The sequence below is a fragment of the Megascapheus bottae genome, chromosome 11 (genome assembly GCF_031878675.1).
Source record: "Megascapheus bottae isolate mThoBot1 chromosome 11, mThoBot2.hap1, whole genome shotgun sequence".
Lineage (NCBI taxonomy): Eukaryota > Metazoa > Chordata > Mammalia > Rodentia > Geomyidae > Megascapheus > Megascapheus bottae.
This window is the reverse complement of record NC_143519.1, coordinates 43870057-43897994: the sequence shown is the minus strand read 5'-3', so window position 1 is coordinate 43897994 and position 27938 is coordinate 43870057. Positions and strand designations below refer to the sequence as shown.

At 35.9% G+C, this 27938-nt stretch overlaps 1 protein-coding gene across 4 annotated transcripts in view; it reads right to left on the bottom strand.

Moving 5' to 3' along the window:
- Rb1 (RB transcriptional corepressor 1) overlaps positions 1-27938 on the bottom strand; it is a 138643-nt gene that overhangs the window by 59512 nt on the left and 51193 nt on the right. For all 4 annotated transcript variants that reach the window (XM_090342142.1, XM_090342139.1, XM_090342140.1 and 1 more), the window contains exons 12-17: positions 25321-25408; positions 19531-19647; positions 17127-17183; positions 16905-16936; positions 16746-16822; positions 15275-15471 (exon numbers count right to left, since the gene is read on the bottom strand). In XM_090342142.1, the coding sequence (XP_090198268.1) occupies positions 15275-15471; positions 16746-16822; positions 16905-16936; positions 17127-17183; positions 19531-19647; positions 25321-25408 (568 nt within the window). The remainder of the gene's footprint in view (positions 1-15274; positions 15472-16745; positions 16823-16904; positions 16937-17126; positions 17184-19530; positions 19648-25320; positions 25409-27938) is intronic.

Below are 27938 nucleotides of genomic sequence, written 5' to 3'. Positions count from 1 at the left end.
CTGCATATCAAGCTCTGGGCTGCTCTTAAAATGTAGTTCTCAACATATAACATGCAAACCAACAGCACCAGCATCTCCTAACAACACATTATAAACACAAAATTCAGAACCTTACCCTGGAAACTTTACACTGCACCTAGAAATCTATAATCTGTACTTTTACAAGCACTCTGGATATACACACACACACATTTTTTGGTGGCACTTGCTAGCACTTGCTATGCATATGTGCTCTGCCACTTCAGCAACATACTCAGCTCTTTTTTGCTTTAATTTCAGGTAAAGTGTCTCATTTTTGTTTTTAACAATATCCTATCCTTGAAACTCACATAACTGGAATTGCAAGCATGAACTACCACATCTAGGTTGTTTAGCTTAAGTAGGACTTCCTTTTTGCCTAAATTGGTCTCAAACTGTGACACTCCTGATTGTTGCCTCCTGATCAGCATAATTAGATTAATGTCCCATTCTGCCTGTTACATGAAGTTTGAAGACTGAATCTTAATTTCCATCAGAACCTTTTCCTGTGTGTATTCTGTGCTGTGGTCTACTCCACTGTTATAGCCATCAAAAGACCCTCACTTATTTTTTGGCAGTATTAGGGTGCTTAGGTATAGGTCTTGTTACTTGAACCACACCTCGAGCCAACTCTTGCTATTACTTTATGCTGAAAAAATAATCAACATCTCCACTTCCCTCCATCCTTCTCCACTCCATAGTTGTAAGCCCTTCTGAGTTTCAAGTGTGTGTGTGAAAGAGAGAGAGAGAGAGAAAGAGAGAGAGAGAGAGAGAGAGAGAGAAAGTTTGTCATTTCTGCAGGGTTTTTAGATATAAAAGATGTAAATGTATGTGAAAAGCAGTCTAGTCCAGAAAAATTGAAAAAAAAAAGAAAGAAAAGCCATACCATTTAAAAATCCTTTTACTCCAGCTAAGTCATAACAAAAGGGGTTTTCATCAGAATGTATTTTATGAACAATATAATCTTCAATTGTGCTTATAAAAGGATAATATTCCAACTGATTTTATGTGTTACTGTTAACTCAGATTCCAGTAGGACATAAAGACCTATGATTTATATACAATTCATTGTTTTAAAAATTTTTTTCAAAAGCATGCAAGTGTAAGATATTCACACTGGCCAGGCACAGATGACTCATACTTGTGATTCTATCTACTTAGAAGGCTGAGATCTGAAGGATTACAGGTTGAAGCCAGCCCAATGGAAAAAAAAAAAAGTCCACAAGATTCTATATCCAAAACAACCAGCAAAAATACAAGGCAGGAGTGGCTCAAGCAATATAGTAAGCAAGCCAGTCAAGTGTGAGACTTGAGTTCAAGCCTCAGTTCTGGCAGGAAAAAAAGTATTCACACGAAATTAAGGCCCTTGGGACCAAGAGCATGGCCTACTGATAACATGCTCATCTAGCATGTGCCAATCCCTGGGTTCGATTCCCCGGAACCACATATACAAAAAAAGCTGGACATGGTGCTGTGGCTCAAGTGGCAGAGCACTAGCCTTGAACAAAAAGTGTCCAAGGACAGTGCCCAACCCCTGAGGTTAAGTCCCAGGACTGGCAAAAATAAATAATAAATAAATAAATAAATAAGATTAAGACTCTTCAGAGGAAAAGATTTTGGGGACAATGGTTGATGAACGAAAGCAGCAGTTTATTTAAAAAAAAAAAAAAAAACTAAAGACCACAACACTGAATTGGCGCATTTATCACAAAGGCTAAAAAAAGAAGAAAAATAAAATAGTACATTAAGAATAACAATCACAGAAGATAAAGCTCTTGTTTCCATATCCTAGAGTTCCTTTCGTGGGAATGTAAACTCAACCACTATGGAAAGCAGTATGGCAGTTCCTCAAAAGACTAAACACAGAGCTACCCTATGACTCAGCAATACCACTCTTTTGCATTTACCCAACGGTCCAGAAACAAGGCTATACTAAAGCCATTAGCACAACGATGTTCACTGAAGCATTATTTACCATAGCTAAGATATGGAATCAACGCAGATACCCCTCAGTAGATGACTGGATCAAGAAGATGTGGCACTTATACACAATGGAATTCTATGCTGCCATTAGAAAGAATGGCATTGCCCCACTCATAAGAAATGGAAAGACTTGGAAAAAATCATATTAAGTGAAGTAAGCCAGATTCAAAGGAACATAGGTTCCATGGTTTCCCTCATTTGTAATGATTAATACACATTTAGGATTGTCCTAATAAAGGACCACAATAGCTCAAAAGCTGTGTACATAAGGTCATACAGGATGACACTAAAAGAAATGAACCCTAGGTTAATGACAAGAGGCTTATCTTTGTGATTGCTATTCTTAATGTACTATGTGAAGTTGTATCTTTTTTTTCCACTTATGGTTAATTTCGTGAGGTTACTGTATCTGAATTTGTATACTGTATACACACTTATTTATTTGAAAAAGAAAATAAGATGACTAGGAGGATGAAGGAAAGGGGGGACAAAAAACTTCAAGGTATCAAGGTTTGAGAAGTAATGTACCCACTACCTGATGAATGTAACTATAACCTCTCCATACATTATCCCAACAATAAAATACAATAAAAAAGAAGTAATGTAACCACTACCTGACAAATATAACTTTAACCCCTCTATATGTCACCCCGACAGGAAAAAGAAAAAAGAAAATGAAAGGCTGGGGTTATAACTCAATTGTTGAGTGCTTGCCTAAAGTATATTCAAGCCCCTGGGTTTGTTTTCTAGTATATATCCAATACAGCTTTTTACTAACTAAAGTATACACATTAGATATGTTCTAAAGGATAGCTTTGTTTCTTGCACATTTCAAACTTCAAGCTTCACAACTCCGGTTAAGAAGAGATAACAAGTTTAAACTTAAAACGCTTCAGACTGATAAGATCCAAACAGTACAAGAGCGAGGACTCAATATTTGCGTACCCAATGCTATGGACATAGTATTAGAAATATAAACATAACTACATAGACATAAAAACTACATAGACATGTTTTATTAATAGATTAATATGTACCTCTGACAAATCTTCAGCCTAATTTTAATTATGTTCTAAAATCTAAGTGCCAGTGATTGTATATAGAGATTCCTTTCTTGAATACTTGTTTGTTAAACACGTCATTTGAAATATGATGTAAAAATCAATGTTAATAAATTCTTTAAGGAAAAAAAACTCTCAAGACTATATTCAGGAACCCTTTAAGATCAGTACCTGTATTGGCTCCTCTAAGAGGTCATGTGCTTCAATTCCCACAGGTTAAGGATAGAAGCTATTTGCACTTGAGTAGGGACTAGCACTGTCAGGATTAATTACTGACATGAATCATAACTCAATCAATATAAAAATGATGTGTAACAGCAACCCTGCCCACACTTAACCCATGCCTGAGGTTCAGTGACACCTTCTTTTCTCCTAAATTCCTTTCACTTTGAAAAGGTGATGGGGTATATAGAGCAAGCAGGACAAGCAGAACGAACAAGTCCAATACTGAACCTGTTGTTCTTGGTTCTCTGCTCTTAAGAAATCACAGCATGGAGAAAGTAATGCAGTAGAGAGAAATAACAATTGAAATGTTTCTAATTATCATTCTTACACATGTTCACTTATCCCTCACAACAACTCTAAAAGATCAGCATTTTCTCCATTTTACAAATGAGAAAGACTGAAATAATGAGACATACTTGCTTAGAACTACACCAAAGCAAGTCATATGACATCTCCGAATCTTACCTTTAACTTTAAACAGACATAGCAATGTTTATCCTTCCAGATCAGTCAGACCTTGTGATCCAAAGCTCAGACTCCTTACCACAACACAGTAACACAAAGGAGGAAAGAAGCAGGCACAGACAAAACACAACAAAGCTAATTCTGACAGCCCAAATTTCAGCCAACTAAAAAACACTAAGAAGCAGCATAAAGTACAGTCTGGACCCAGAGCCTGAGTGAAAACACTGACTCTACCACTAACTAGTTTTATGGACAAAATAGGTGCCTCCATTTCTCAGTGCATGTTTCTTCTGTGATAATGAAAGCATCTCTTCATAGAACTGGAAGATGTAAAGGGGCCAGCAAATGGAATCACCTTTTATAGGGCCTCCACACATTAAAAAAACAAAACAAAACAAAACAAAACACATTGGCTATATTTAAAAAAAAAAACAGTTGTGCAAAGGGTCAAATTTTTGTGTACAATTCATGTCGATCAGAGTCATCTCTTCCATTAGCCCCACCTTTCCCCATCTCTTCAAGGTTCCTAATTCAGTTCCCTCCCCCTCGCCCACACACGCACACACACGCACACATACACAAAGTATTATGAACACTGCCTGTTCTTATTCATACACTGTAAGTCTGGTGCTAATCAGTATACGGAAACGATTCCAAAGAAGTGATGAGCTGGTTCTAACTACTCCTTTCTAAACAAAGTTTCCATAAGCTACTTACAGGGCATTCTTGAGTCACTACATTTTTTTTTTCAGTCTGAATTCTTTATTTTTTTGTGCCAGTGCACAAAGAAGTAGTGAGGGGTAAAGTGCCTTCTCCTCTCGACAGTAAACTACAATTTCAAAGATTAAAGAGGGGGCAAATCCATAGAGAAAAGAATAGACTTAGGGACTAAAAGAAGACTGAAGCACTAAAAGTCACTTGAGAAAAAGTTTAGACATAAAGGTTTTGTTTTAACTGTAAATAGCCTTAATTTAAGGACTTGTGCTTACAGAAGACTGAATACAGGCAAAAACTTGCACCGATTGATGATAGCTACCTGTGTTTTATAGTTTCTTGTCTATTTGCTTGTTTGGATTTCTTTATAATATGCAGAATCAAAAAATAACACATTTAATACCTTATGTTGATCCTGAATAATTAAGAAAGAAATTACTTTACTAAATTGAGCTTATGTTCTTGGATCTTTTCTGATATTATGGGACTTTTTTTGGGGGGGGTGGGTGGGTCATGGGGCTTGATCTCGGCCTGGGCACTGTCCCTGAGCTCTTCAGCTCAATGCTACCACGATATGCCTGGGCCTGGGCGTTATCCCTGAGCTCTTCAGCTGCAAGCTACTGCCCTACCCTAAGCCAAGCCCCACTTCCCATTTTTTAGAGGTTAATTAGAGATAAGAGTTTCAAAGCCTTTGAAACTTGATCCTCAGATCTCAGCCTCCTGAGTAGCTAGGATTACAAGTGTGGGATTTTGAACTTAGGGTCTCACAGCTTGCTAGGCAGGTACTCTAACACTCCATCAATATTCTTGGATCTTTTTTAAAGCAATCATTGCTATGTACATTTCAGTGAATACTTAGTCAAATAAGAAGATAATTATTCAAATGAAATGAGTTACTATCCTGTGTTTTTACATCTACTATGTATCTATGCATCTTCTCTTACGAACTTTAGAATTCTATTTAGAATTTATTCCTTGATATTTTCCCCATTATATAAAATTTCATATGCCCAAATAAATATTACAGTGGTATCAATGAGAAAAGGGGGCCCTGAGTTCAAATCCCCACTACTGCCAAAGCAAAAATATTTCCCTCAAAAACGTTATGTGAATATGCATTTTAAAAAATTATTAGTAACTAATCCAAGATCCCCAGGATATAGAGATCAGGAAGAATATAGCTCAGGGTGAGTCTAGATAAAATATTGAGACCATGGCGCAAGTGGTAGAATACTACTATGAACAAATAAAAACAAGCCCCAAGACTGCACCAAAAGGGAAAAAATGCATTTTTCTTGAATATTTTATAAATCTTAAATCATCCAAAGGAATATGGATTCTTATTCACTAATAACAAGAAATTCTAAATACTAAATGGCTTTGTAAAAATGACATATACAATCTTAAAGGACTTCAGTCTTTTGGTAGGTCTCAATTTATGAAACTACAGTTCAGTGGTAGAGCTAAGCTTGTACAAGGCCCTGGTTCTAGCCTCAGTATCACCACCAACAGAAAAGATGAAAATGTTTCAGTTTACAAAGGTACTACCAAACAACAACATTATTAACTTGTATATGGAAGTGCTCAGACATAAAATCATGTCTTCTGATTCCATGACGCTCTCAATGGATAAAGTGATGTAAACCAGAAATGGCAGTGAGGTATGAATAGAACTGTGGTAACAATCAGAGCAAAGATGTTAGGTTTCCTGGAAGGTATTGGAGGATACTGTTGGTTTCTAAATAGGAACATATCATGAATATCATTTAGGAAAACTAACTTAGCAAAAAACAAAACAAGGTGAAGGTAGCAAAAAGGGTAGGAGACCAGACCATCTCCAATTAACTGGCAAAATGCTGGAATGGAGGTGTGGCCCAAATGATAGAGCACTAACTGAACAAGAAAGCCAAATGAGTTGTGAGGCTCTTAGCTCAAGCTCTCGCACTGGCACTAAAAAATAAATAAATAAATAATTAGGATAGGATTGGGCTGAGAATATGGCTTAGTGGTATAGTGCTGTGTAGCATGCATAAAGCCCTGTGTTCGATTCCTCAGTACCACATACACCGAAAAAGCTGAAAGTGGCACTGTGGCTCAAGTGGTAGAGCACTAGCCTTGAACACAGAGAGCCTCAGGGACAGTATGTAAGCCCTCAGTTCAATCCCCAGGAGTGGCCAAAAAAAAAAAAAAAGCACAGGAGTATATTGTAAATTATAGAAAACAAGATGGAGAGCCAGCTTGGTACTGAAGCCTAGAAAATTTTTTGCATCTTTTTTTTTTTTTTTAATTTTTTGCCAGTCCCGGGGCTTTAACTCTGGGCCCAGGTAATGTCCTTAAGCGTTCTCAACGTTAGAGCTCTACCACTTTTGGCTTTTTCTGTGTATGTGCTACCAAGGAATCAGACCCAGATTTTCGTGCATGCTAAGCAAGCACTCCACCACTAAGCCAGACTCCCAGCCCTGAAGCTTAGATAAATTTTTAATAAAAAACAAATGGAGCGACAGGGAGTTTGGCCTACAGTGCTTGCCTAGTCTGAAGGAAGACCTGGGTTCAGTTCCTCGGTACCACATACATAGAAAACTGGAAGTGGTGCTGTGGATCAACAAGTGGTAGAGGGCTAGCCTTGAGGAAAGCCCAAGGACAGGGCGACAAAGTAATATTTTGAATGAAATCATTTCAGTTTTGAATAGTGAACTTAAAGTCTCTTAAGTCAACTGAGAATCTACTAATTGATTGTAAAAGTTAGGAACATGACATTAGGAATAAATTGGGTCAGGGTGAAAAAAGGCAAAGACAACTTCAGAGAGAATAAAACTTCTGAATTCTGATTTTAAAAACAAATTAGCATAGTTGTTGTGCTACTATATGACCTCTATTGTTTCACTGTCCTTAGTGGTTAACTGTGACTTAATCATTATCTTATAATTCATTTGCCTTCCTGACACACGGTTTTTTGTAAAGAGAAACTTTTTTTTTTCAAGTATCCCATGGTAAATACTAAAACCTTTGTGCAAAGTGCACCAGAGGTTAATGACCCACTGTTCAAACAGACAACAGATATCCTTTTTTTGGCTTTCTCCAAGCCACAGGCTTTTCTCCCTTTTGTGTTCACTTCCTGTCAAGTTTGACATTTCAAAAGAACACTGGAGAAAAAAAAAATCTGCTTATAAGTTTGTCACCAAATAAGGACTCTAAAAATAGGAGCTAGTCATTATCACTGTAGTGATGTATGTTCCTTTCTTTAAAATCTAGAAAAAAAGTAACTGAAAAATAATTATGAAGCCGGGCATGGTGGCTCACACCTGTAATCCTAGCTACTCAGGAGACTGAGATCTGAGGATCTCGGTTCAAAGCCAGCCTGGGAACTAAACAACATGAGAGACCTTGAGACTCTTACCTCCAGTTAACCACTAGAAAACCAGAGGTGGTATGATGGCTAAAGAGGTAGCTTTGAACTAAAGAGCTCAGGGATACCACCCAGGCCCCAGAGTCCAAACCCCACAACCAAAAAAAAGAAAAGAAAAGAAAAAGAATTGGGAAGAAATTGTCAATATTTTCTTATGTAAAAGTATACTGATCAAAACTAATGTAACTTCATGAGGAAACTTGCTATGTTTGGTGAAAAGAAAAAAAATGGGATAACAGAATCCAATTTAATGAGTCAACTATATTTGACATTTAAATGAGATTGCTTTGTTACTTACTAAAATTTAGAATGAAGAAATAATAAGTAGTACTTTACTTCGGGAAGCCAAAAATGATCCTCTAAAAATTCTTTTAAGCCCATGTAATTTCATATTTGTAAAGACCTTATCAATCACAGTTGATCCTGACAGGCTTGATAAAAGAACAGGGACCAGATTTGTTTAAACCACCACAAAACTAAAAGATATAAGTGAGACATAAATGAAACAACAATTTGCAGATACTGAACAGGCAAACCTGAAATTTGTAAGAGATAGAAAACCTATGGTGAGTCTCACTGTTGCCACAGCTTACTGAGACAGTTTGCAGGCTGACACCAGAAGAAGGAACAGAACTGGACACCAAAGGGAATTGCATAATAAAAGACCACCAGAAACAGTAGAACCATCCCAGACCTGGGTCATGAAAGCATTCTCATTTCCACTAGCTAAAGTAAAAGAGGCTGTTAACTATATTATGAAGTAGAGAACTCAGTCTGGGCAGTGGAGAGAACTCAGTCTGGGCAGGAAGGGGAGGAAATGAAACCTTAAAAAGATCAAGCTGTTATTAATAATTTAATTATATCCTAAAATACAGTTAAAGAATAAAAAGAACTATGAAAACAGCTAAGACCTAGTAATATAAAATTCACAATAGTTAACATCTAGAATTTGCCATGCACGTTTGATTTCTTTTTCTTTTCTTTTGGTAGTACTGAGTTTTGAACTCAGTACTTTAGAAAAGCTGCTTAAACTACGTCTTCAGCACTCTTTGCTCTAGGTTATTTTTGACACAGGGTATAGCTTTTTACCCTGGCTAGCCTTGAACTGAAATCATCTCAGTTTCTCCTAGAGTAGTTGGGAACACAGATATGAGCCATCATACCCAACAAAAATAGAAATTTAAAAAAAAATAGCAGTGGGTACCAGCTGCTCTCACCTGTAATCCAAGCTACTAAGGAAACTCAGATCTGAGAATTGAGGGAAAAGGAGGAGGAGGAGGAGCACGAGGAGGAGGGAAAATAGCAGTCAACAGAAACAGATATAAGAGGAACTAGACTTTAGAATTAGTACACAGGAATTTTTTTAAGTTATGATACCTGTTTTTCATATTTTCAAGAAAGTAAAAGGACATAAATGTCCTAAAAGGAGATATAAAAGAACTGAAAGCAAATCTAGAGATTAAAAATACAGTACCTAAAATTAAAAATATAGTAGATGCAATGAATAACATATTAGACATGTCCAATGGGACAGGGGAAATCAGTGAACTTGAAGACAGAAATATGTAAGTCATCTAAAACAGAACATCGAAAAGGCACTTTGATTTTAAAAAAAAAAGCAGTGCATGAATAAGCTGCAGGATGCCAAGAAACCTAATATTTATGTGACTAAAATGCACAAAGTAAAGGTAGGGGAGCCAATGAAAGTATGTTAAATAATGGCCCAAATTTCCAAATGTGATATCAGTAAGTTCATTTATCCAAGCAGAATTCTAAGCAAAAGAAATGTGAAGGGCACATCAAGGCACAACATAACCAAATAGCTTAACATTGCAATTTTAAGGGAGAAGAGATTAAGTGAGAAATCTTTAAATAAGAAAACGTTGCAGGCAGCCTGAAAGCAAGGTCCTATTAAACACAAAAAAATACAAGGCAGACTGTGTCAGGAACGATGTAGACCAGAAGACAGCAGTCACATTTTTACATCACTGAAAGAAAACACTAAATTTAAAATTCTATACTCAACCAAGTATCATTCAATCACTTCTAGATATATAAAACTTGAAAGAATCCTCATTAATAGCTAATATAAGAGAAATATTAAAAAGAAAAATAAGGGCTGGGTGTGTGGCCCAGTGGTAGAGTGCATGCCTAGCATGCACCAAGCCCTGGGTTCAATTCCTTGGTACCACATACACAGAAAAACCTGTGGCTCAAGTGGTAGAGCACTAGAGACAAAGCTCAAGGACAGTGCCCATGCCCTGAGTTCAAGCCCCAGGACTGGAAAATAAATAAATAAGAAAACATCAGATAGAGATATGAATAATATCAAGAAGTACAGTTTCTCTACAAAAAGGCCAGTAAGATAAGATGTGGCTTGCAGGAGGAAGGGAGGAAGAGAGAGGGGGAGAGGAGGAAGAGAGAGAAAAGAATGTTAACTGTATATGGAAGAGAGCAAGATGTGCTAGTAAAGAAGCACTATGAAAACACATCTTCTACCTCCAGATATCTTCTGACACCACATGGTCAGAGATAAACAGTCAAGTTCTTCCTAAATTCCTAACCTACAAACTTATAAGTAAAATAGTTGTTTTAATGCACTATATTGTATCCCATAAATAGAGACTACGCCTAAGAACTCTTTTCCATTTAATTTCTATGTATTCCCCTACCTACCACCCCACAAGTTGCGTTTAGTTGTATCTGCATTTTTTCTTCATAGGCAAAACTTCGGTTTAAAAAAAGCCATGTATAGGGGCTGGGAATTTGGCCTAGTGGTAGAGTGCTTGCCTAGCATGCATGAAGACCCGGGTTCGATTCCTCAGTACCATATACATAGAAAAAAGCCAGAAATGGTGCTGAGGCTCAAGTGGTAAAGCTCTAGCCTTGAGAAAAGTCCAAGGACAGTGCTCAGGCCCTGAGCTCAAGCCCAGGACTGGAGAAAAAAAAAAAAGCCATGTATAATCAATTTCCACTTCTTAATCACAATTTGCATCTCATCCCTCCCCTATCATTTTATTTAGCATTCTTTGCTGCTGTCATTGTCTTCTTTTGTCATTATTACTAGAACTTTTCAGTTCTCCCAGGCTGGTTCTACAGTGACTGAAACAGCAAGCACTCCCTCAGATTTTACAATGCTCTCTCAGAATGACTATAACATCTTCTATTTCAAATCTCTTATATGAGGTAGAACATTCTTTTTCCTGTGCTTTAAAAGATGGAGCTTCTCAGAATCTATCTGTGGCTTTCTCTTTTCATATTACATTCTCCCCTTAAGTGATCTTAACCATTTCCCAAACTTAGTTACTCAACTTTGGAGCTACAAAGACTTGGATTAAAATCGTAGCTCTACTGTTTCATTTGTGCAGGGCAAGTTATTAAACTTTTCTAAGTATTCATTTCCTTATCTAAAACATTACTACCTCATGCAGTATTATGAAAACTCAATAATGTAACAAGTGCTTACTAAATTGGTTAGGACAAGTTAAGCTGCCAAAGGACAGGCAATTTTTTTTATTGTATGTGTGGCGCAGTTCTCAAAACCATATAGTTAGCCTAGTTTTCCTTCCTAAGCTACACACATATATCCAAGTACTATCAGACACCTCTATTTGCTTGACTTGGAATTACTTCCAACTCAATATAATCAAGTGGAGTTTGTCTTCCCAAGGAACTTTCATCTAATGGTGGGTATCTTATTTTAATGAATGGCACTACCACCTACTTAAAGCCAGAACCCGGATATTTTGTAAACTGACTCATCTCTGTCCTTCACATTATACAATCAATTCCTACCTTTGAAAATATTACGCCAGATCTTTTTTTTAGTGTTTGCCATACATTAAGCCACCTAATAAAGCTGTGTGTAATAATACATAATGTTTATAACATGACTAATAGGTGACAAGGATAATGAACCCAAAAAGACTGAGAGGGGAGGAAAAATGATTACAGCCTAGTATAAAAGAGGCGAAGCAAAAGGAAACTTTAAGATGTGGTAAACAAAAAGGCAGGGAAAAGTACTTCCTTGAGGACAGGCAGAAACAAATCTGCTTGTGCTGAGTGGTAGTTAAACAAGAAAGAATGGAGATAAGAATGCAGACAAGGAGTCTCAAATTTTGAGAGCTCATAGCCCTTTACATTCTTAAATTACTGAGGATCCAAAAAAGCTTTGTTTAGGAGTGTGTGTGTGTGTGTGTGTGTGTGTGTGTGTGTGTGTGTGTGTGTATGTATGTGCGCACGTGCTCGTATTTGCTCTATTAGTAATCAACTTTTATTTAAATTAAAATTTAATCAAAATCAAAACCTTATTAAGATAGGTGATTTATTTTAAACAATTATAGGTTAAAATAAGTAACATTTTCATTAAGAAACATTCTAGGGCCGGGAGTTTGGCCTAGTGGTAGGCCTAGCATGCAGGAAGACCCGGGTTCGATTCCTCAGTACCACATACATAGAAAAAAGCCAGAAATGGTGGTGAGGCTCAAGTGGTAAAGTGCTAGCCTTGAGAAAGTCCAAGGACAGTGCTCAGGCCCTGAGCTCAAGCCCAGGACTGGCAAAAGAAAAAAAAAATATTCTAAACAATGACAAAAGAATAGTGGCGCTGTAATCTTTCCAATGTCTTATCTCGTTAAGTAAAAGATCTGAAGACTTACACCTGCTTTTATACTTTCTTTCAGTAAGTTAGTATGTTGTTTTGAAGTATACAGAAAAAATGTACACTTATCCCTTAAGAGGGAGAAAGAGAGACCTCTAAAGATTTTTTTAGGTAATTTTGTTAAGGTAACCATGGTAAACAAGGCTTCCCAGAATACTAGTTCTCACTTGAAGATATAATCTATCATTGGTAAGTTTCACTGTCAGTTTTCTTTGAAGCTTGTTTTTCTTCCAGGAAAATGTACACAACGGCTTATCAATCTCATAAGTAAAAGATGTGTATGTTTCATAAAAAAGACCAACTCATCAGTCACAGACCTTTGTCCTTTCATTGGGTTACTCTTGAGTAGTTATATACAGGAATGGTTCAGGTTTCAAACAGAGATGGGGTCCTCAGAATTTGAGCATACTTTCTTCACTTTCAATTGCAGGTTCCACTTTCTTCAACAGCCAAGGAGTCCCCATTTTCAGCTATCTCTACTTTCCCTTACCAGAAAACCAAGTGTTACCATGGGAATCCTGATAGCAGTTGTTCTTGCTGTTTTGTTTGGCTTTTTGTTTTGCCAGTCCTGGGGCTTGAACTCAGGGCCTGGGCACTGTCCCTGAGCTTCTTTTGCTCAAGGCTGGCACTGTACCACTTGAACCACAGTGCCGCTTCTGACTTTTTCTGTTTATGTGGTACTGAGGACTCGAATCCAAGGCTTCATGCGTGCTAGGCAAGCACTCTTCCTCTAAGCCACATTCCCAGCCCTGATACCACTGTCTTTCCAATTCCTACTCAATTTAGCCCAGACTCATCAGTGACCTTCCTCCATAGGCTTAGAGCTATTCTCTGTCTTTTCACTTAATGCGTCTTTTTCCCAGCCAATAATTTCAGGCTACTGTTTTCTAAATGCTGTATAGGTTGTATGGTGGTCATTTCTTTGGTAGACAGTCATATCATAAATGGTCTTCTTCCATCACCATCAGGTGAATATAACAGCAGAATATCTATCTGGGGAATTAGCATAAGATCTGGCTTCGGTGAGAAACATGATCTCAAGGTAGTAAAAGGGAGAATAAGAAATGTAAATAACATTGAAGGGAAGAGGGGCAAATGAGAATAAATACCTAGTTTCTATAAAGATTTACGGGAAAAAACTGATAAATTTACTAATTATAGAAACTAGTATATATAAATCTCAACTCATTACTTACTAGCATTATGAACTTAATAGAGTTAATAGGTACAAACACTTGGAAGCCACTTAACCCTTAGGTGTGATGAGCCCTCAAATTTCCAGAGAATGAGAGTTTACTAGATTTGTCAGCAGATCATTCCAACATCATGCACTTATAAATTGCCTGAATTAGTATTTTTCAAGACTGTCAAGCAAAGATGTCGAACCTGTTTCCTCACAAGATTTTTCACAATGCAATGATATTCGTTATTTTATTCAATTATAGGAGTTGAGAGTGGGGAATTATTTAGTTCAGTGGTAGAGACTTGCTTAGCTTTGTGCTCAATCTCCAACATCCCCACAACATATTGGCAGTGGTAACTCACTTGAAGTTTCCTTCAGTCTAAACCACTATGAGACAATGTACCCACCAATCTATGAAGTTAATGAAAAAATTTTAATGTGATATAGAACCTAAAGATTGTTCTCAGTGTTAGTTGCACAGGTAAGCTGAGCTTATGAAAAATCTCAACGAGGCCGGGAGTTGGGCCTAGTGGTAGAGTGCTTGCCTAGTATGCAATCCAAAGACAGAAGACCTAGGATTGATTCCTTGGAAGTGGTGCTGTGGCTCAAGAGGTAGAATTCTAGCCTTGAGAAAACCCAAGGACAGTGCTAAGGCCCTGATGTCAAGCCCCAGGACTGGCAAAACTAAATAAAAAAATAAATAATAAAAATTTCAACTATCACTTGAAATAAATACTTTTGTATGTATATATTATACAAACATATTCATATCATGTTTCTTATCTATAATGCCCATTGTTCTCATGGGAAAAATATAGAGTATTCTATTTGGGAGGCAAGAGTTATCTTCACAAAGTTACCCATTATTGCTCTAGTTTTTTGAAATGAAAAGAGTAATATATTCAAACATTAACAATAGATGACTGCATTGAAGTTCTCTATTGTTTCCTATCCTAGCAGACTTAGAATTTCAATTCTGGGACTTATTATCACACCATCCTATTATAAACAAATATTGTCGTAATTTACAATTAGTACTTAGGAAATGTTGCATTTGTTAAATCAAAGGCCTCATAGCTCACCTGCTATGAACAGAATGCCTACTGAATAAGATTTGTGCCCTATAATAGACAAGAGTGTAGTTTTCTGTTAGCTTTAATAATGGAACAAAACTAAATCCTACTAAATAAATAGAAAGTGTAATTTAATCATCTAAACAACATAATCTCAAAATTTTAATTTTGCTGAAATTTAAGAACATTTACACTACGATAACTGTATTTTAAATAAACTATACCCAAACACTTTAAAGTCTTCTGCTTTACTTTAAAATGTTATGTTTTAAAAGAAAAGCTATTCTCAAATCACTGTATTAGATGCTCTTGGGATTACTAATAAATTCTAATATTCCACTTAATTCTTAGTCTATACACCGAAATGACACTATTCGTTAAATTAAATATTTGCTGTTAAGGTTAACATTCTTACTAACAGATTATTTATTAGCTATATACTAGTAAAACCCTAGTAAGTATCTTTAATTAGTTTAGCTAGTTACTTACTGAGAGCCATGCCAGAGATTCCATGATTCGATGTTCACATCGTTCTAAATGTTTAATCATTTCTCTTGTCAAATTAGCTTCTGCTTTGATAAAGCTTTCAATCACTTTGTAAAAATCAAAGGCTTTTAATTTAAGAACATTCAGAATCCATGGGAAGGACAAATCTGTTCCAGAATCAAGATTCTGACATGTACTTCCTAAAAAATAAAAGAAGAAAAATGTGTAGATGAAATATTAAGGCCTAAACTAAATACTTTTATTTGGAAGGTTTTAGCAAATAAAAAAGGTAAGATATATAGTAGAAAGATTCAACAATCTTTACAGCGGAATATTTTATTCTGGAATATATGGACTTCAATGAAATAGGCTTCTTAATTATATGTGCATGTTTGTTTTTATTTTAAAAAAAGGAGCTCATAGCTTATATCAAATGTGCAAAAGCTTAAATACTCAACTTTTTTCAGAGACAAATTTAATATCTTATCAGAAAGTCATTAGCATATTCATTTAACTTTCACTAATTCTCGGTGCAAAAAGGAAAATATTTTTGTAATATTGCTAATTTCATCTCTTTAAAATGTACAGTGATTAAAATGTTTCTGTAATATGTTCAGAGTTTCTTTTTATTGTCCTTTCTGGGACTGTAGTTCAAAGCCAGCCTGGGCACAAAAATTTCTGAGACTCTTATCTTCAATTAACCATCAAAAATGCCAGAAGTGGGGGCCAGGAGTTTGGCCTAGTGGTAGAGTGCTTGCCTAGCACGCACGAAGACCGGGGTTCGATTCCTCGGTACCCCACATACATAGCAAAAAGCCAGAAGTGGTGCTGAGGCTTAAGTGGTAGAGTGCTAGCCTTGAGAAAGTCCAAGGACAGTGCTCAGGCTTTGAGCTCAATCCCAGGACTGGCAAAAAAAAAAAAAAAAATGCCAGAAATGAGACAGCACTCAGGCCCTGAGTTCAAGTACCTGAGCTGGCATAATATATTAATATGTATGTAAATATAGTTGTCATAAATGAAAATATGATAAATTTATGACTAACTTTATTTGTCATAAATGATTTATCATAAATTTTCATTTTAGGTGGTATAAAAGCATATACCAATTAAAAAAGCATTCAGGGTCTGGTGAATTCCAGTTCAAGTGTTGATCTCACGAGCACAGTTTACATTGACGTTTTCAACACTGACTGTCCTTTAATGCTTCTTTGATACTTTATAAACTCACAGATCCTTAAATAACTTTCAACAACTACCTCTTGTGGATTCCACATATCTAAAATAAGAGTCTACTCCTATAATATCTCCAAGATGACTGGAGAAAATTAAGATGCTAAGCCTTTTAAATATCTGTGACAACCAAAAACAAAACAAATCAAAACCAAAAAAAAATTATGAAAACAACCACAACACACTGTAGGGGATTTTTTTTAAGCTTTAAACTAAAATGTTTATTTACTAAAGTTTAACTTACTGCTATATGTAGCCATTACAACTTCAAGAGCACACGCCAATAAAGACATATGAAAGATATTGTCATTCAGGAGTTTGCTAAGGGAAGAAAAAGAATGACTTTAAATTTTTACTTTTATACAAAGAAGAGCTTATTTTTTACAAATTTTTTTTAAATTACCTAAAATTTTGAATGGATAGCCGTTCTTCTTCCTAAAATAAATTTTTTAAAAAGTTTAATAAAACCTTATCTGTGAGTGACATTGTCCAAAAAGAAATGTACTCTTTACCTGACTTATGTAACTATAATCCCTCTGTACATCACCTTTACAATAGCAATTTAAAATTTTTAAAGGTCTTATTTGTGTCAGCAGCGCTGTCCTTTACATTATTTTTAACTTACTGATTTAAGCATAGATTCCATCACTCGGTAATACAATCGAACGCCAAGTTTATATCGCTACAAAGGAAAAGAAACATAAGATCGCATTATTTTAGAAAATTACAAAATTATTTTAGTAGATATTTTCTTGAAATATTTTTCAGAACTTTCTTGGAAACAGGAGTTATCAAACGATCACAAAAGTACCAAGGTGCCAATGGCTCATGCCATTAATCTCAGGAAGCAGAGATCTGAGAACTTTGGTTCAAAGTCAGCCCAGGCAGAAAAGTCTGTGAGATTCTTATCTCCAATTAAGAACCAGAAAGATGGAAGTGAAGATGTGGATCAAATGGTAGAGCAAAAGCTGTGAAGAAAAAAACTCAAGGACAGGGGTCAGGCCCTAAGTTCAAGTTCCAGGCCTGACACCAAAAATAAATAAACTAACACAAAAGCTATCTAAAACTGAAGAGTTAAATATAACTGATGGTGAACATTTGCAGGAGATTCTCAGAGAATAGATTAACTACCTGACTTCCCTTCAATCCATTTCAATCTGCATAACTTATACTAAGTGCAGGTTATATACCCAGTACTATTTTATGTACTTTACATACCTAGTGGAATATTAGTAACCTAGAACATATGTTTCAAAACAAGTCACGCAGGCTTATTTACCAATAATACAGGCAAATGCTTACAATCCAGGATCTACAGGGAACTCAAGAAACCAATCTCCCAAAAACCCAACAAACCAATCACTAAATGGGCAAGGGAACTTAAGAGAGACTTATCAAAAGAAGTGGTTAAAATGGCAAAGAAATAAATGAGAAAATACTCATCATCAATGGTCATAAAGAAAATGAAAATAAAAACAACCCTAAGATACCACCTTACCCCAATTAGAATGGCCAATATTCTGAACTCAGACAGTGACAGATGCTGGTGGGATTGTGCAGAAAAAGGAACTCTACTGCACTGATAGTGGGAATGGAAACTAGTACAGCCACTCTGGAAAGCAGTTTGGAGGTTTCTTGAAGAACTGAAAAGAGACCTTCCCTACAATCTTGCCATACCACTCCTGGGCATCTATCCTGAACATCATAACCCAGGATATGATAAGGACACCTGCACAGCCATGTTCATCTCTGCACTATTCACAATAGCCAGGCGATAGAAACAATCCAGATGCCCTACTGCAGATGTATGGATAAAAAAAAAAATGTGGTACATATATACAATGAAATCCTACATAGCCAACAGACAAGATAAAATAATGGCATTCGGTGGAAAGTGGATGAAGCTACAGTGAATCATGTTGAGTGAGACAAGTCAAGAACAAAAGGCGCATGGTATCCTTAATATGTGGCTATTAGATCCAAACAGTACAAGAGCAATGATTCATTATTTGGGTACCCAATGTTATGGACATGGTATTAGAGATATAAACATAACTACATAGACATAAAAATCTATGATGGGCTATATACTCTATAGACATAATGTTTTATTACATAGATTAATATATATCTATGACATACAAACTCTCAGCTTAATTTTAATTATGTTCTAAAATCTAAGTGCCAGTGATTGTATATAGATTCCCTTTTTGAATACTTGTTTGTTAAACATGGCATTTGAAATATGATACAAAAATCAATGTTAATAAATTCTTTAATTAAAAAAGCATATAACAAAGAAAAAATCTATCTATAAAACAAAACAGGCAAAAATCAGACAAAATAAATGTATCAGCATGATGTTTTAATAGTAATCAAGAGAAAATTTTTTTTTGCCAGTCCTGAGGCTTAAACGCAGGGCCTAAGCATTGTCCTTGAGATTGCACTCTGCCACTGGAACAACAGCACCACTTCCAGCTTTTTTTGTGTATGTGGTACTGATGAATCAAACCCAGTGCTTCATCCATGCTAGGCAAACATTTTATCACTAGGTCACACTCTTGCTCCAAGTAATCAAATTTTTGAGTAACATAGATAGAGATAGATAGATAGATAGACAGATAGACAGACAGACAGACAGACAGACAGACAGACAGGCAGGCAGGCAGGCAGGCAGATACACAGATGTATATATATATATATGTATATATATATACTGAAAAATAATATGCATAATATAAACCCATTCATTATATATATGAGTACTCATGTGAAGAAATCAAAGTACATAGACCAAAATTTAATAGGGTAAGATTCTTTTTTTTTAATTCCTTGTAACTTGTAAATCTTCGACAACAGGTATATGAACTTTAGTTTTTTATAATGAGGTAGGGCATGGTTTCCCATGAAGTTTCCCATAAACAGCAGCAGTATTTTATGTGACTGAACAAGTAACTATTACAGTAGCATGCAGTATGTCTAGATGCTGCCTTTGAAAACTTCTACATTGTAAAAATTAACTCAGTTACCTGTGACCCAATTTCTGCACATCCTTGTCCCACAGCTTTTGCAAATTTCTCTTTAAAGATGTGTCCGATATCCTTCACTCTCTTCAGGATATTATCTCTTGGATTCACTGTGCAGTTCTTTAAAGAGATTATAAAGAAATCAACATTGCAGAGATTGCTCATTTAAATTGTTCAGTAGAAATTAAAATTTCTATTGAATAGTAGACAACTGAGCTTTCAATTATTTAAAATAGTAAGAACACTTGCACAATAAGTAAACAAGACTACAGATCAGATGCAGATAACAGAATTTCATTGAATGCAGTGGCCAAAAAAAGAAGAAAAATTAAAAACACATACTATTAAAAGAAAATTACCTAAATTTTCTGCTCCTAGGCTAGGGAAAAGCAGATTTCTCAATTCCTTTATCATCATGATTTCTGATCTAAGAGTTTTAATAATATACATATTACCTTCCCCCAAAGTAAATGAAGAAACAAAACCAAGATGTGAAATTGGTATCACTTCCCAACGCACAGCTGTGCTTTAAATGACTTAAGAATTAGCCAAATCATTTAACTACATTTTCACAAGTATCAAATAGGGAAATGCGTATGAAAGAAATTCTAATACTTGGGTGCACACTATATCATCTTTAATCATTAAAACAATTTATAGGATAATATATTAAAATAAGTAATATGTATTATACCATCTTATAACTCATTAAAATGTACCAAAATATTATCTTAACAGATGCATCAAAAGTATTAGATAGATGAAAACACACTTTAAAAATTAAGTCTAATTCTAAAGGGAAAAAAAACACTCAAACACATGGAAGTTGAATAACATACTTCTGAATAACTCCTAGGTTACAGAACAAATCAAAGAAGAAATTGAAAACTTCTTACAATGCAATGACAATCAAGATACATCACAAATGAACTTATGAGACATAGCAAAAGCAGTCCTAAGGGGCACTAGGAGTCCTTACTAAAAAGACAGAAGAAACTCATGTAAACAATCTAAAGCAATTAAGGCACCTACAGGGGAAAGAAAAAGTTAACCCTAAAAAAACTAGGACAGAAATAACAAAAATTAAATAGGAAATATCTCACTGAGATTGAAATAAGATCTACTATACATAAAATTAGTAAATCAAAAAGTTGGTTCTTTGAAAGAGTCTGTAAGGACCCATGTAGTCAGAGGAACCCCATTTTTTAACTAACCCAGTCCACAAAGAAGTTACCTCAGAAAAATAAGCACAGAAAGCCATAAAGTCTGGTATGCAATTCCCTGACATACAGGGACAGCCAGACCAGGTAGAGCCAATCAGTAAGAAGCACCCAAGAAGGAGAGCTCCTAATGGCCTCCCTTTATCTGCCAGAATAGGGAGAGCTCCTTCCCCTTCCTTTTGTTCATAGGGGCAGCTCGCCAAAACCAACCAAGATGATAGGTCATTTCAAACAGCAACCATGAAGTAACTAAGGTATCAGTGGTCACTCACGTATGACCCTACGTCACCATGCAACTTTCCTATAGGTGCTGAGATTCCATTGGCCACCTGTGTATGGCATGCAGAAAACTAAACATTGATCCCAGCCTGTGGCATGCATAAACGTTAACTCAAAATGCATCAAAGACCTCAATATCAGACCTGAAACCCTGAAACTGCTACATGTAGGGGAGACACTGGAACTCACAGGCACGGACAAAAACTTCTTGAACTGAGTCCCAGAGACACAAGGGATTGGAGAGAGACTCCACAACTGGGACTATTTAAAAATAAAAAGTTTCTGCGCAAAGGCACAGCTAATAAAGTAGAAAGCCAACCAACTGGGAAAAAGTATTTACCAATAATACATCAGACAAATGCTTAATATCAAATATCTACATGGAATTCAAGAAACTAATCCACCCCAAACTCAACAAACAAATCACTAAATGGGCAAGGGAACTAAAGAGAGACTTATCAAAAGAAGAGGTTAAAATGGCAAAGAAACAAATGAGAAAATACTCATCATCCATGGTCATAAAGGCAATACAAAACCCTAAGATACCACCTTACCCCAATCAGAATGGCCAATATTCTGAACTCAGACTATGACAAATGCTGGCAGAGATGTGGAGAAAGAGGCATCCTACTGCACTGCTGGTGGGAATATAAACTAGTACAGCCACTCTGGAAGGCAGTTTGGAGATTTCTTAAAAAACTAAAACAGACCTTCCCTATGACCCAGCAATACCACACCTGGGCATCTACCCTGAGCATCATAACCCAGGATATGATAAGGACACCTGCTCAGCCATGTTTATCTCTGCACTATTCACAATAGCCAAGTGACAGAAACATCCAGATGCCCTACTACAGATGAATGGATACAAAAAATGTGGTACATATATACAATGAAATTCTACATAGCCAACAGACAAGATAAAATAATGGCATTCACTGGAAAATGGATGAAACTAGAGCAAATCATGTTAAGTGAGATAAGTCAGGACCAAAGGAACAAAAGCCACATGGTCTTCTTGATATGTGGCTATTAGATCCAAACAGTACAAGAGTGATGACTCAATATTCAGATACCCATGGTCATGGACACGGTCTGGAGATATATAACTATATAACTACATGGACATAAAAATCTCTGATGGGATATGTACTCTATAGACATTTTATATTATATAGATTGATATGTATCTATGACATACAGAGTCCTAGCTTAATTTTAATTATGTTCTAAAATTTATGTGCCAGTGATTACATAGAAATGGTTCTTGAATATTTATTTGTTAAACATGACATATGAAATATGATGTAAAAAATCAGTTAACAAAATCTTTTAAAATAAAAAATTAAGTTGGATTATAATTCTTCACAATACATTCAGTATCACTCAAAAATTTCACATTCTGTTGGTCATTGGTAGCTCATACCTATAATACTCAGGAACCTGAAATCAACAGGATCCTACTTCAAAACCAGCATGGACAGGAATATCCATAACTCCATCTCCACAATAAAGAGCCAAAGGATAGACTAGAGGCATATTTCAAATAGCAAAGAACCACCAGAGCAAGCAAGCCAAGCAAGTGCAAGGCCATGAGTTCAAATCTAGAACTAGAAAACAAAATTCACATTCTAAAATATCTCTAAGTGTATATCCCTGAAAGAAAACAGCACATAAATCTTAGAAATATGTGACAAATGTTTCCTGTCAAAAAATCATTGTCAAAACGTTTGTTAAATCTATAGACATAATGTTTTATTTCATAAATTAATGTTTCTATGACATACAAACCCTTAGCCTAATTTTGATTAAGTTCTAAATACTAAGTCCCAGTGATTGTAAATAGAGATTTCCTCCTTGAACATTTGTTTGTTAAACTTGTCATTTAAAATATGATGTAAAAATCAACATTCATAAATTCTTTAATAAAAAATGTTTGTTAAAACATATATGGGGTGGGGTGGGAAAGGGAGACAAAAACATGAGAAAGTGTACCAATGTTTGAGAAGTAATGCACCCACTACCTGATGAATGTAATTGTAACCTCTCTATACATTATCCTGACAATAATATATATATGTATATATATATGGTCCCCAAGATTTTACACATAGGGAAGATGACTGGTGGCTCACACCTGTTATCCTAGTTACTCAGGAAGCTGAGATCTGAGGATCACAGTCTGAAGCCAGCCTGGGCAGCAAAGTCCATAAGACTTTGATCTCCAGTAAACTAGGCAGAAAAAAGCCAGAAGCTGCACTGTGGCTCAAGTGATAGAGTGCTAGCCTTAAAAAAATGAATTTCAGGGACAATACCCAGGTCCTGAATTCAAGCCCCTGGCCCAGCACCAAAAATAAATAAATCAATTTAAATAAATAACAATAAATGTAGGAACTAGCTAGGCACCAGTGGCTCATACCCATAATCCTAGCTGCTCAAGAAGCTAAGATCTGAGTATCAATGTTCAAAAACAGCCAGGGCAAGTAAGTCCATAATATTCTTAGCTCCAAATACTTAACAAAACAAAACACCAGACATGAAAGTGTGACTCAAGTAGTAGAACACTAGAATTGAGTAAAACAGCTTAGGGACAGCACTCAGGCCCTGAAGTCAAGCCCCAGGACATACACCAAAAGACCAAAAGAAAAAAAAAATAGTAACTTGAACTAATAAAGAAATGAAATCAAAGAAAAATGAAATAATCTTTAAGACATACTTACTCTGAGACAATCTGTCACCTACATGAAACTACAGTTTAGCTATAAAGATTTATTTTAAAAGTTAAGGTTTAAATTGAACTTGACAATATGTTTTTCAGGCAGAATTTTCTGCCCAGCTAAAGTAACTAAAATGAAAACAAACGTTCCTACTTAGTACAAATTAGGAAAAATATTCAAAATGACATTTGAGAAGAGATTATCATTATTTTACTTCTATCATTATCCTTACTAACAGTTCTAGGTAATTGGATAGGTATGTTTTGGCAAATGTTCTTGTTTTACAGATAACTCATACACAAAAACAACTTAATACAACTTGGACAAGCAAAATTAGTTCTAAGCCAACATAATTATGAATATGATGAAAGAAATTACTTTGCTATTCCTAGAGAACAAGGCAAGAGATGACAACAGAATCACAGGCATGTTATGGGAGTAGGAGTTGTTAACAACCACAGAAAGCACATAGTTACTACAATAAGCCAAATTTTAAAAAGTGTTCTAGCCTTGTATAGATCAGCATTTCAGTGAATCCTAACCTTCATTTAGGTTAAGTAAGAGGGTAGTCTGTTAATATGAATGCTAGGGGGCTTTTTGTTTGTTGTTGTTGTAACTTTTTTTCTCTCCTTTTTTTAGAAGAAAGTTTATCAGGGAGTTCTTTCAATTACCAAACTAAGGGTCTACTGGGGATTGCAAATTGAAATTCACACAGCACTAGGTAAGAATTGTAAACGAAAGTGAGCTAAATAGAGATAAAAAGAAAAAACGAGTACAGAGCTGTGATGAGAGTTCAGTCCTATCTCACATTACCTTTAAAGAAAATACCTTAAACCAAAGAGAATGAGATAGAGTAACTATAAATGAACAAACACTACATTGATAGAAAACTTTTTTTTTTTTTTTGTGGGTCATGGGGCTTGAACTCAGCCTGGGCACTGTGCCTGAACTCCTCAGCTCAAGGCTACCACCCTACCCCTGGGCCTGGGTATTGTCCCTAAGCTGAGCTCTTCAGCCCAAGGCTACCATGCTACCGTTGAGCCAAGCCTCATTTCCCGTTTTCTAGAAGTTAACTGGAGATAAGAGTCAGGTCCTTTTGTGCCCAGGCTGGCTTTGAACCTTGATCTCCAGATCTCAGCCTCCTGAGTAGCTAGGATTACAGGCATGAGTCACAGCACTCAGCGACAGAAGACTTTTTAGTTTTAGCAAAACAGAAACCAAATAATAGTAAAATGATATCATTAGAATTATAAAGTATCTTAAACTTCTCAAAGTGAATGTCAAACCAGAACTAGAAGCAGCTAAACCATATCTCACAAAATAGAGTCATTTTTTAAGTTTAAAAAAAACAACAACATGTAACTTGGAAGAAAGAATGTTGTTCAAGGCAAATGATAGATATAAGAAAATCTGAAAATAAAACCATATCACAAATAATTTCTAAGTTAGGGAGTTAAGAAAGCATGATATAAGATATATTAAATGAGACATAATTGCTTTAAAATCATATTTTAACTTCTAATTTCAAATTTCATTTCTAAGGTATCACAATAAATAATGTTTAATATATGGCTTACATTGAAATAGGCAATTAGATTTTCAGATGGTTGATCACTTGCTGAATTTAAAATCATCATTAACTGCTGGATAGTATTCATAACAGTCCTAGAGGGGGAGGGAAAAAAGCATTAACCGATGAAGGGAAAACAAAAATAAATTAAACATATCTCCTAACACACTGTCATCTAGTTATCTTTCTAAAGTTCTTTGAAATAAGGCCTTATTAACACCCAGGTATGATTGTGTATGCATGTCATTTCATTATACGAGTCTGAGGCAAGAGGATCAGAGTTTGACCTTATTTTCTTAAAAGGTAATGGAGGTGGCTCATGCCTATCATTCAAGCTATTCCAGAAATCAAGGCCAACTGTTGGCAGAAAAGTCTATATAAGACTCCAGTTCAAAAAAAAAATGCAGCAAAAAGCTGATTTGGAGGCCTGGCTCAAGTGGTATAGCCTCAGCCCAGCATGCTTTTAATCAGTAAGTTTATAATTACAGAACTGATACATTTACTAATAAACTGAAATATATTAATATAATACTAATTGGCCAAGCAAATGGCAGTACTGTAGCAAAATATATTTTTATCATATGGAGAAATAACTACCATCTTTCACTGAACACTATCACAATTAAATAAATACACTTTCAAATAAAGACAATAGGTATTTAGGAACTCAGGTAAAGATATTCTCTTTCAGAGATCCTTAAAAATTTCATTTTCTTTTTTTTTTGGGGGGGGTGCTAATCTGGGGGCTTGAACCCTGGGCCTGGGGGTGCTATCTGAGCTTCTCTTTGCTCAAGGTAAGCACTCTACCATTTGAGCCACAATACCACTTCTGGCGTTTTTAAGTAGTTATTAGAGATGGGAGTCTCACAGTGTTTCCTGCCCAGGCTGTCTTTAAACCACAATCCTCTGACTTCAACCTCCTAAGTACCTAGGATTACAGATGTGAGCAGCTCATTCTTTACTTTTACATTCATGGACACATTTTTGTATGTGGTGTATAGTACAAACTAGTATTCTAATTTTTGAAGTACTATTACATTTGAGACACTGCTTAAGGATAAAAAGAACTGCAGAATTGCTTAGAGCGGAATGGATCTAGACAGTATAAAACATATCCAGTCTGGGTTACTGGTGGCTCACACCTAGCTATATACACCTAGCTGATCACAGTTTGAAGTCAGCCTGGATAGGAAAGTCTGAGTCTCTTTTCTCCAATTAATCACCAAAAAACCAGAAGAAGAGCTGTGGCTTGAGGTGGTAGAGCACTAGCCTTGGGGGGCGGGGGGGTTCTTTCCTGAAACTCAGTACCCTCCTTTGGTTTTCTTGGCTTCTACATTAGGCTCCATAACTACACTCTTCTTCTAGAAGCTAATGTCTACCCAGTGCTTAAACACTACTTAACCTTTGCCATCCATGCTTGGCCACTTCAGACAGTCACATCTTAATTTTTCATATATCCTAATACTATTTGCTTCCATGAATGTCACAAGAACAATATTCCATACACAAATTCATCAGATATTTATTTGTTTTTGGTTCCTGTATTCCCACAACTACTTGATTAGTTCACATCAAGTATCATAGCAGCATCTTTCAACACCACTGTAAAAATTATTAGAGACCTTTTGGGAGGCCAGGAGTGTGACCTAGTGATAGAGTGCTTGTCTAGCATGTGTGAAGCCCTGGGTTCAATTCCTTGGTAGCACATACACAGAAAAGGCCAGAAGTGGTTCTGTGGCTCAAGTGGTAGAATGCTAGCCTTGTCTAGGCCCTGTATAAACCCCAGAATTGCCACAAAAAAAAAAAAGCATTATTGGGACCAGATGTTTTCACTTACTATAGTAAGACCTAGCCGTGTAAACTCTGACAAAATTCCTTAGGCTATTGTAATTTACATCCTGATTAAGAAGCACTAATACAGACTAGCAACTTCTTCTGTCCTCCTGAGTTTTACCCCTCACAACCCACAGATTTACAAAAATCAAGCCTGAATTTACCCTTACCCTATGCATTACCAATTTATTGCACAGGCTACCTCATCCACAGCTGTGAACACACCATAGAAGGTCATTCAAGATGTTTTTATCCTCCCATTTTGCAACTAACACAGGGCTGTAAACAATTCACCAGACACACTGTCATTTCACACTTCAATGCTCTTATATATGGCTATTATCAACCCCTGAAATTTTTGTCTCATGAAATATTTCAAAATTCAATTTAGACATCACCATATAAAAATCTCTTCTGTGTCATCTGAACTTGCCTGGAACTCTATTACTATGTTTATGTGAAATCTGTATGTTTATGTGTCTACACAGCCATTTGAAATATTCTGTTTATAAATAGTTGACAAAACAGTTATGATCCATATAGTTTGGAATTTAACCTACACTATCATGGGTATAAATGAAAAGCAAGCAATACACAAATGAATTCATAATTATGTAATAAAGCTATAAAGGAACAGGACTAGATGTTATGAGACACAATACAATTCTTTTTTGGGTTTTGATACTCAGGGCTTCACACCCTTGCTTATTAGCTTTTAGACTCTATCACTTGAGTCACATCTCCACTTCCAATTCCTTGCTAAAGTAAAGATAAAAGCCTCTCAGAGCGCTA